Raw genomic sequence first — 12,007 nt, forward strand, 5'->3', positions numbered from 1 at the left:
AGTTTTCTTTTAATCTGTCAATATATCAACTAGCGGTGAAAGGGTTGCACTAAGTATCTTTATCAATCTAAATAATTTATTTTAAAACCTTACACAGTAGTTCTTTCATGGCAAACTGTAAAATGTTATATTCATTATTATTGTTTTGGTTTATCTGTTAATATAAAACGGAAAACTGTGAAGTAAACTGGTACCCTGTTATGATCGCGTATCGCTACACTTCGGTGCAAAGCTATAGATAGAATAGGGGTACAGTCATTGACGTCTATAAATTACGTCATTGGGTCCAGTTTAATTGTGAAGTAGCTCTTTTATAAAAACAATGTGTTGCAATATGTTGAGAAGGGAGCTAATCATGATTATGATGAGAGGCTTCAGACAACAAAATAGTCACTATATAACACCATATACGGCTCTGATAGTTTGCGATATCAGCATCCACGTTAACTTGTCATCTACCTACCTACCTACCTCTGATAACACCCACATGGTTGGTGGATGTAAATTTCAGAGATCTCCGAATTGGGTCGGAAAAAACAAAAAAAGCGAGAATAAGTTTCCTCTAAAGGCTTTGCATAAATTTGGGAATGACATCCAATGAATATATTTTTTTTAATATTTCTTTTGGTATAATGTATTTTAAGTAGGATAAATAAATCATAATTTTGGTAATTGACCTATGTCAATTATATGTTACCATGCATAAAATAGAGTTATTGTTAATTCTATTGAAATATCACTAACAGTGTTAAATAATAAGTTTGGGTTGAATATGGACTAGATATAGGAAAGAAATGGTACACTTCCTCTGACAAGCATAAAGGTGCTCACTCACTATTTCTATATATATACGTCTTTTCACTATATCACAGAGTATCTTAAATTGACGAGTTGTCTTTTTAACATTCGATCACGGGTAATTCTGGATGCAGGAATTCTCGACGGTAAGCTGTGGACACTAATTGTCTGAGACTATAGTATGATTGGTAAAAAGTGTACCTTTAAGCTAAACGTATTATTATAGAAAATGATTGAAATTATTTTAAGTACTTATTGGGTATATTATATATTTTATTTATATATTATATATATACGTCTTTTCACTATATCACAGAGTATCTTAAATTGACGAGTTGTCTTTTTAACATTCGATCACGGGTAATTGTCTGAGACTATAGTATGATTGGTAAAAAGTGTACCTTTAAGCTAAACGTATTATTATAGAAAATGATTGAAATTATTTTAAGTACTTATTCTACTTTTTTGGCTATAATTTGCTACAAATTCTGGAATTTTAGAAAAAGTTCAAATTTAGTTTTGAACATAGCTAGCTAGTCAACGTTTGGTCTTTCTTAAAAGCGTTTGTTATCAATTTGCCTCGAACGAAAATCTACCAAAATATGCCAACATTACAGAGGCGTCAATGGAAATACACATTCTACCAATACACGCCCGGCCTTCTGATGCTGTATACTATAAATTTTGAAATAATTTGACTCCAAAATATTTATCTCATCTGTTAACTCTAACAGTAGAGTACAAGATCCTCTACGTACCTTAATCTTCATGTACCAACAACGACATATAAAACCTTTGCTTATAGGCCACTCAATGCAGCAGGACTACGGTTATGGAACAAGTTATACCTGTAAACCTGTTGACTCTAAAGAAAGTTAAAAACCCATATTTTTGAAAGAACAATTACCTAATAAGAACTGTGTGAGGGTGTGTGTGTATACAGAATACATTGACTTGTAAATGTAAATAATCATATCTGTGTTTGTAAAGCGCCATTGAATGCTCACATTAGAGCAGTAATTAGCATTAATTAACTTCAATAATATTAAAGGGATTGTAAAGAGGTTTTCTAATTGTTTATGCGTATCGGGGAAACTGATATAAGCATCCATTTGTACCATGCCAATTTTCAATCAGACGTTTTTTGTTCCTGTAATTCCACTTTTCGTGAGGCCACTAATCGTGAAGGGCATAATTTGCGAATAGTAACGTAATCAATGGTTATACTGCTATTTACTGTCATTTACGGATTCAGTGTAAATATGTTTGTAGAGAATTCATACCGGGAGACGTACGGGCATCACCCCGACCCCCCGGCCCCCCTCCCCCGACTCCCCTCTCCCTCCCTAACCTCGTGATTCATTGGTACGCCACTTATATATTCCACGCCTTGCAAACTGTATTTCTAATCATTGTTTATCTGTTATCTTTTGAGTTATACAGGCCTATATTTAATCATTGAAGCCATCTACAGATCGATATGTATATCACGATATGGTTCATATTGACTGATCAAATTACTCTACACGTGTCAACGTTCAAGATCTAAATACGTTCATACACCGCGACCACAAGCAACCTCAAGTAGACTTAATTTTTACTCTATCGACTGTCATACTGTGTCGACTCAATTTCATTCATGTCAAAGTTGAAAGGGCATTGTTAAAGGTCAATAGATATAACTAAGTAAATTATCGGGTTTATATATTATTATATATGTTATCATGCGTTAACTTCAGCTATTATAAATTCAAATGAAATAGCATTTAACTACAGTATGTATTAAGAAGAGTTTGGGTTAAATATGGAAGAGTCACAGGAAAGAAATGGTCAACAATCAGCGACACAACAGGTTTGTAGACTATTATAGATTTATTTACTCAGTATATTACAGTGAGCAGGCTAAAAATTCGCTTTATAAAGTAACAGATGCATTTCAACTGTGTATTGTTTGTAGAAGTGTTATATTATCTTATCACTCTAGATTCTGTATGAATTATTTAATACATCCATTATCCATATACTGGGTGATATGTATAGTCTAAAATGAATATCGCGAATTTGTTGATATCATTCAAAGATATTGGTTATAAATATAGCATACACTACTGTTAATTCACAGTACATGTTAGATAGATCTGCTAGAATTCACCTACTTCATTCATCGTTCGACTTCCAACTGCCCATTGCTTTCAGGACCTTATTTTTACCTACAGAATTATAAACGTTTCCAAAGTTAGACAATCCAACCTGCATCACCAGCCAGCGAAAACTAGGTCGCTGAAAAGTTAATATCTCGAACATTGCAGATCTACAGGATACCCTGTACTGTCCCACCAATAACTAAAACGTAGAGTTAAAGGTCAATGGGATAAATTTAATTTGGTCTTGATTTTGAAAGTAACAATCAGTGTACAGGTTTTATAATTTATATGTATAAGTTGAACCATTTGTCCTTGACCTGGAAAAAAAGAAATCAAACCGCTCTAGCCAGTTCATGAATATACCATCCTCACGATACCTCCTTATTCCGACCTTACCTTATTATTACAGTTAATACTTCCACTATACCCACCTTACCTTATTATTACAGATAATACCTCCACTATATCAACCTTACCTTAATATTATAGTTAATACTTCACTATACCCACCTTACCTTAATATTACAGATAATACCTCCACTATATCAACCTTACCTTATTATTATAGTTAATACTTCACTATACCCACCTTACCTTAATATTACAGATAATACCTCCACTATACCAACCTTACCTTATTATTACAGTTAACACCTCCACTATACCAACCTTGCCTCATTATTACAGTTAATTCCTCCACTATACCAACCTTACCTTATTATTACAGTTAATATCTTCACTATACCGACCATACTTTATTATAACAGATAATACCCCCACTATGCCGACCATACTTTATTATTACAGTTAATATCTCCACTATACCAACCATATCTTATTATTACAGTTAATATCTCCAATATACCAACCTTACCTTATTATCACAGATAATACCCCCACTATACCGACCATACCTTATTATTACAGTTAATACCCCTACTATACCGACCATACCTTATTATCATAGTTAATATCTTCACTATACCAACCTTACCTTATTATTACAGATAATACCCCTACTATACCAACCTTACCTTATTATTACAGTTAATATCTCTACTATACCAACCTTACCTTATTATTACAGATAATACCCCCATTATACCGACCTTACTTTACTACTACAGTTATCAATTGCTATTAACAAATATGTTAAGCACAAGTCAGTAAGAAACAGTACTTTATGTTCACTTCTTTTAAGGCTCACGTTCGTTTAGGTACTGATAATACCAATTGCGTTCGATGTAACAGTTGCTCGTAGGGGCAAGTTACGAGTGATAATAATGTGCATGTGCCAGGATTCTAATTAAACAACTGACCTACTGAGAATTCATTTGATTTGTGACGACAGCGATCATGTCACGCCTATCCTCCTAACAACGTGATCAAGCCATCGGAGAGTCGTACTGCATTTCCACCACAGTTGGAAGAGCAGGAGTATGACGTGAACAATTTACAGAACAGTGTGTAGTCGAAAGAAAACAGTGGGGGTTAACAGGCCTGGTGGTATGAGGTGCAAACCGGCACCACCGAGAAACTTGGAACCGTTGTTTTCCAGAATATTAGTCCAGTTAGAGGCCATGGATGAAATTAAAGCAGCGCGTTACATCAACCAGGTTCTCCGGCCCACGTTTTCCCCATTTGCAAAACTCCGAAACCACACATTCAAGCATGAGAACGTCCGTCCACACATTGCCATAGCCTTTCCTCGTGAAACCCAATAAAACACACATGGGATGGCATCCAAAGACGTCTAAACCAGATCTCGCGGCGTCCAAGAGATGCAGCAAAACTCAGTGTAGCTTTCCTTGGATATATACAGCATCTCATATGATGGCTGCACTATACCTAAATTAACATTGTCTTGGAGTACTCAGAGCATTATCAATATCAAACTATGCGATAATGTGCCTGACATCCAATCATAGATACGCTTTCAATATTTGGGAACATCTTTTTCACGCTGATTCGGGGACACATACAAAAACAGGTTGAAACCACTGATCTATGGGATATTGCATTAACATGAAAAACACTCAAATAATATTTTGTGCCAAAGGTGGTTGTTTTCTGACAATTATCTTTTGAATTATGGACAATGGATTAAATAGTTCACTACTTTCTGTATTATGCGATGATTCTTTATCGGTTCAGTATGTATTTCAGGTTGGTGAGATCATCAAGCCAGTAGTATGTAACGGTACTGTTGAGGAATTATTGGATACAGTTTACGGGTTGAAAGCTGTTTCTGTAACACCGTTAAATAGCTATGATGATTGTAATTATGGAATAAAGGTTGAACCAGAATGGACCAATCCACACATCAAAGAAGTAGCACCACACGGCTATTTGATGAAAATCATCAATTCTATGGATTCCAAACGTCCTGAAATGCATCGTAAGTCGAAGGTTTGATAGTCTACAATTGATAACAATTAACGGGCAATTACATTGCCTCATTTCAAAGGTTTTATCAAAATTTCCCTGAGAAATGATCGTGTTCGTAAAGCTGCATTATGGGGTGGAAGTAAAAATGAAACAGCTTTCCTCCTGGTCAAAAAACGTACATGAATATCACATTTCTGAATTTGTTAAAAGGGATATGGGGTTACAATTTGGGGTGCAAACTGCTTTGCTTTTCCCCCACTGGCGCCGCCACTGCATCTGGTAGAGCTAAGGAAGATGGTATGGGAGCTAGTTGGCAACGTAATTAATGTCAGGACGGTACCTACTCAAAATTTTGAACCGTAAGAAATTGCATAAAATATCCTGAAATATTCAATTAAATTGGGATATTTCGCTCATGATTCACGCTCTTCTATTATTGGATTTCATGTCCGATTATTATCAAATAAATATCAACCAATAAATAAGACAATATCAAAACTAATTTTTTTAATTGATAATAAGATACTTGTCAACTTTCAATTTCAGACGCACAGCATACCCTTATGGATCATTTAAGATCTAAAGGTGTCCCTACACAACAACCAGTCCCTACTAAAAAAGGAGAACTTATAAGTGTTCGAAAGATTTACGCTGACAAAAACAAAACAGGTGATTTATTATTTTTCATGAAACAGTGATGGAAGAAGACAGTGCCTATATTGTAACTACTTAATTGATACCAATAGTATTCACTCTCTAAGCTTTGATCATTAAGTAGAAGTCTGGAATTAGATAACATAAGAAAGGCAATTTTTATTTAAATTTAAGCTCCATTGCAGCTAGTTTGTTAAGAATGTTGTAGGGAGATAAATTCGGCTTTCGGGAACAATTTAAGTCACTAATACTCACCGACTGTGTTTGTCAACCGGTAATGTCGTTGTGATAGTGCAGATACCTTGTTGATCTACAATAGAACATTCATACCAGCTGTTTCTACTTTATTCGTATATTGCTGTAATATTTCAAAAGTGTGAATTATTTCAGATTATGCAGAGCATATTGTTAGATTGATGACATTTTTACCAGGTCAAGTTTTGTTAAATTATCCCATTACGACAAATTTATTATACCAATCGGGAATGTTTATTGCTAAAATATCAAATGCGATGGAGGTATGTTTTTACTATTTGACGATGACATGTATAGTTGTCATTGTCTAGCAGGCTCGCTTCTTAATTTAAACCCGAAAAGGTTCCACCTGAAAAGATCATAATAACGAAATGCGATATCTCATTAAGACGAGGAAATGCGAAACAGTTGATTTTAACCCAGTCTTCGTGTTGACATTTAGCTTTCATGTTTCATTTGATGAATGATACCAGAATAGAAGATCCGAATATAATTCCCTTATATTTACATTCAGCCCAAAAGGGCAAACTACTGCATAAACCTAAAAAGGTTCTCATCCCAAAAAAACAATTTACTATTCAAGGGATTTCATCACGAAGTATTTGCTCATTTTGAAACTAAATGGAACCTTGGTCATATACTGATATTAAAAGACTATGTTTTTGTATTGAAACAAGATGAACGTGATCTAGTCAATAAAGTTATTCAAGCTTTTGAGAAGGAATTTGTGCCTTTAATACCAAATCTGCCTAAAGGTGAGCTTTTTTCTATTTCTTCACGTTTTTTTATTTGCTAATGGTAAAGCATCTCTGATATGAACGATTGTCTACGTCTGGGCGAAGTTTCAAAGTAAATAACTATAGTAATATATATTGAAAATACCAGTAGTGATAAATGTTTTATGTATTTGTGGACCAATAAACCTCGAGAGTTTCTTAAACTATTCATTGATATGTTTCTACTAAAATTCTACTAAAAACTGAAAAATTATTCATAATCAGAATGTGCTCTTTATCCTCTTTTTGATGATTTAACATGGATTATGCAATTTTGTTAATAAAATGGTTGAATTGAACTTTTCACGTCTGGTTGTGAATTCAGTGAATAAGAAAATAAATTAATGTAATGATTATGTAATTCTTGAATTCGTTACAAAAAATTTTTAATTGAAAATTGTAACTTACAACATCAAAATATAGTGCTGTAAATTTGCAAATAATTTTACAGTTTGGATGGTTGTGCCATCTTAATTAGAACTCCTACTACAAACATCTACTACTGTTAGCGAAAGTTGGTAAGGTAGACAGGGTTAATCTTATTGTTGATGATAATTGAGAACCGTCTACAATAATCGTGTCACATCTCTCATAACAGGTTCCTTCACATTAATTCATTTCAGGGTATATACATGGTGATCTAAATGAACTTAATTTATTGGTCATGCCCGTGGAAGACACTAAGAACCTGCAGGAGAGACAGTATAATTTTACTGGTTTAATTGATTTCCAAGATACAACTTACTCATGTACAATATATGACTTAGCTATCAATGTAGCTTATCTAACTATCTTCACAGAACTAATTGATCAACTTGATGCTCCGGGACACATTCTGGCAGGTTACTACTCATTGAAACAATTGACAGAAGATGAATTCAACAGTTTAAAGATCCTTATCGCTGGTCGAATGTGCCAGTCACTGGTATACGGTGCTCATACTCATCACTTAGATCCTTCTGATGACTATGTGTTGCATACAGCTAAAAAAGGCTGGAACATATTAAATCGGTTGTGGTCCGAGCCCCAAGAAAAGCTGTTCGGGAGGTGGAAAATGATAATGGAAAACTATAAATAAAGAAGCTTTCAGACATCTGTTTTATCAGTCAATATATTCATTACTTCTTGAAAGGGTGCACTCAATAAGGCGTAACTTTTTAGCTCTTGGGGATCGAACAACATTGCTATAGTATGTTACTTTTTTATTTATCTCTGTCAAAAAGAATCATAGCCACAAACCGTTGACCTCGATTACATGGAGCCTTCCCCTTTGTCACCCGGAAAGCTGAGAACTCCCAGTCCAACGCTCGCCGACACGGGTTGTCAAACCCAGAGGATTCTGCGAAATGCACAAGAAAATCTATGTCGATGTCCTTGGGTTCGAATAGAGTAGTTGTAACATTTCAATATTGGGAAAACAATCTGAATTACATAATGGACACGTATGTATAATTTTTATGCAAATAAAGTATATCTCTCTCTAGAGTGTGTGCGTCTGTTCTTATTTTTCAAATATTTCACGAATAGAATCAAGTGGTAATTACAACTACCTAGTATTTGAATTCACACCTGGTAAATTGGTAACTCTACGACCATACAAAAGATGAATAGGGCTCAAAGGTTCTTCCACATCCTCTGCCGAGACATACGATAGGGGCCAAGCGTTGAGCACAGCTTCTGCTTCAATCAGGGCAGTGTCTAATTCTTCATAAGTAAGTCTCCACCGATGGTCTTCTTTAGACATATTTTTGTGGACTTCATAAGTCGTTCGAATATGCCATGGGGCCCTTGCAAGGTTCAATGCCCTGCAAGTAATAATTGAAATCCGGATCCTTGGAAAGCTTCTCAAAATGTTTAACTGCTGATGTGAAAGTTTTCCCATTGTCAGATAAAATCTTTACGGGTACGCCTCTTCTTGATGTGAAACTTTGAAAACATCAAAGGAACGATCATGTCTGCATATCAGGAACTAATTCTCAGTGAACTGCTCTACTGGAACAACAAGTGAACAAGCATATCCATACCTTCTGTTGTAAATCTTTATGACTAAAAGGTGGATTTTCAGTGATTCTGAAGTTAGGTAGACGTGGTGCGGGGCTGGATCATAAGGTTTGCAATCATATCTTCGGCATGTGACACAACCATGTTTAATTCTTCTTACAAATTGACGTCCCTTTATTATCCAAAACCGAGATCTGAGTTCTGTTAAAGTTGCCTTTGTTCCACTATGCATAACTTGTTTATGGCAATCTCGTACTATTAGTGATGTTAAGTGATGATGATAATCTAATAAGATAGGATATTTTGCACTGTCTGGTAAACCTGAATTTGCTAATCTTCCTTGACACCTCAAAATATGTGCTTCATCTTCGTAAACGTCAAATTGTCGTTTCCAAATACCAAAGTTCTTGTTCTGTTTTAAAGATTTCTGCATCTCCTATATCCATAAAATTTCAGCATGTCTAATCTCTTCCATCTAGATGCTGGTTCAAACGTGCCTTCAGCTTATAGACGAATCTCATTACATAAGCTTTAATACTGAAGAGTCTGTTTGCGTTGCTATAGTCTTCTGCGTCGATAATGTTAGTTAAGTTCTCTGTTCTAATAGTAGCTCACCTTTGAATCTGTAAAACATCTGGTATCTTCTAATTTCACTTTATATTGGATAGCTGTTTGAATCGTTGATATCAGGCGTGATAGGATCAGAGCAGACAAAAGTTCTACTCGTGGGATAGTCTGGTGAATCAAAGGGGCTACTCTGGTTTTAGACGCCACGAATTTTACATATTCCGATTACTGTGTAATGACGTGTAGATAAACAACAGCTGCATACGCTCTTTGTGATGCATCACAAAATCCTACAAGTCTGCATGATCGACGTTCAGTATCTTCTACGAAGTAGCATCTTGGGTTAGATCGTTCCATTGGTTAAGGTTTTCTCCATCTAGTACTTCATCCCAAACGACTTTAGATTTACATAATTCTTGGAAAAGTATCTTAAATCGTATAGTAAGTGGTGAAAGGAATCCAAGTGGGTCAAAAAATCTAGTGGCTATGCTAACTACATTCCCCTTGGTAGGCTCTGCTTCAATCGCTGAGTGGTAAATATCTTTGAGTAGAAATGGACTAGATGATACTCCGAAGACAACTCTGGTAAACCGGAAAACCTTTAATTTTGGGTCAGCCTTATGGATATCATCAACACAAAAATCTCAGTACATCTCTGTCTTCTTCTTTCATCGATACCATAAGAAAGGCTTTCTCTATATCTGCGATAAGTGCTATTCTGTGTGTTCTGAATCTAATAATAATGTCAAAAATCTTCTGATTAAGTGGTGGACCAGAATATAGACAATCGTTTAGTGATGGTGTTGTTGCAGTTTCCACCCTCAGTCTCTTCAATAAATTGTTCAATCTTCTGTTGCATAACTGGAAGTTGTCAGGTAGAATCGGGTGTGGCTGTTTCCATGGTAACATGACTTCGTATCTGAGGTCAGTGAACCGTATGTTTTCGGTCAAATCATCATATGCTGTTTTGTTCTGTAGTCCGAGTGATTCAATTTCCTAGAATTTTTTAAGTTGCTCATCCAATGATATGTGTAAGGTTGTCACCAAAATGTTCTCGACTGTTTTTAAGTTGCTTCCAGAGGGACCAGAAAATACCCCCGTAATATACGTCCGGTGACAATATTCCAATACTGGTCAGATCCAATGTCAATTTCAGTATCTGTGTTACTATTTGTAAAATCAGCAAACTTCAAATTGGTATATCGGCGATATTTAATCTTAACTTCTTCCAGGTTTTGACCTTTAAGTGGTTGACAAATAATCGGTACTACAAAGGCTGTCATCATAATGTCGTTACCATATGAATTCTTTACCATAAATTTTACAACTTCTATATCTTGTGAATAATCATCAGTTGATCCAAATGTTTGACCGTACTTGTAGTAGTCGTTTCTAACTGCAATAATTCCGTGGCGGTACTGAACATGAAGTTTCGGCTGTATATAAAACTGCTGCATGGTTACCAATTCTTGAGTCTTGATCATTTATAGATGTAGTCGAATCTCTCTGAACAACAGGGCATATACTAATGCAGTGTCTATAATTACAGTGTGGGTAAGTCTTCTGTTCACTACAGTTTCTTCCGATGTGATTTCTTCTCAAACAAATATAACACCTCCCTGTTTTCTTCAAAATTTCTTTTCTAGCAGCAATATTACTCACTGTTCTGCAGGAATTGGATGTGTGGGGCTCGTTACAATAAGTGCACCCATGTGTTGTACTCTATGAACTATTATCCGATGTGTATAAAGCAGTGGTAGTAGATTGTCGCTGTGGTGGTGTGTTCGATACATTCCTAAAGCTATTAGTTGATGGTGGTGTGGTCGCTTTATGTCGAAAATTACTACTAGATGTGACAGTTCTTTCTCGTGCTTCTAATTCTCGCAACATAATACCAAGGACTCTCTCGAACTCCCAGTCGTCATCTCCGACTTCCCGACCAATAATAATTTTCAATTCATGTGGTATTCTATCCATAAAGCTTGTTGACAATAAATTTCCGTAAGATGTTGAAGATACTCCCAGTGTCTGCAAACTTCTTACATTCGACTCAATTACATCATACATTTGTCTCAAACCTCGTAGATTATGCATATCTGTTACAGAATTCAAATTCAATAAAAGTTTCATGTGTCTATTAATTATCTGTTGGCGATTTCCAAAACGTTTCTTTAAAATTGTTACGGCTTCCTCATAATTGCTCGAGCTGAGTGGTAAACCGGATATGGAGTTAGCTGCAGATCCATCAAGTAATGATTTCAAATAATTAAATTTATCGATATCTGTTAAAGATGGGTTGCTGTGTATTGCTGAATTGTATGAGTCCCAAAATTCTTGCCATTTAAAATTGACACATACATAAACGGTTTTTTAGAACTTTGTTTACATGAAGCCAATACAATATAAATGTACGTCCGTTAAAGG

At 35.4% G+C, this 12,007-nt stretch overlaps 1 protein-coding gene across 1 annotated transcript; it reads left to right on the plus strand.

Moving 5' to 3' along the window:
- Positions 1-2,602: 2,602 nt before the first annotated feature.
- Positions 2,603-8,093, plus strand: LOTGIDRAFT_239161 (hypothetical protein; the record flags this gene model as incomplete). Its single annotated transcript, XM_009053853.1, has 6 exons — positions 2,603-2,650; positions 5,109-5,340; positions 5,877-5,999; positions 6,375-6,502; positions 6,823-6,994; positions 7,639-8,093. 6 exons carry the CDS (start codon positions 2,603-2,605, stop codon positions 8,091-8,093), a joined length of 1,158 nt encoding a protein of 385 aa, XP_009052101.1.
- Positions 8,094-12,007: the final 3,914 nt, after the last annotated feature.

Source organism: Lottia gigantea (assembly GCF_000327385.1).
Source record: "Lottia gigantea unplaced genomic scaffold LOTGIsca_200, whole genome shotgun sequence".
In the NCBI taxonomy this organism is placed as follows: domain Eukaryota; kingdom Metazoa; phylum Mollusca; class Gastropoda; family Lottiidae; genus Lottia; species Lottia gigantea.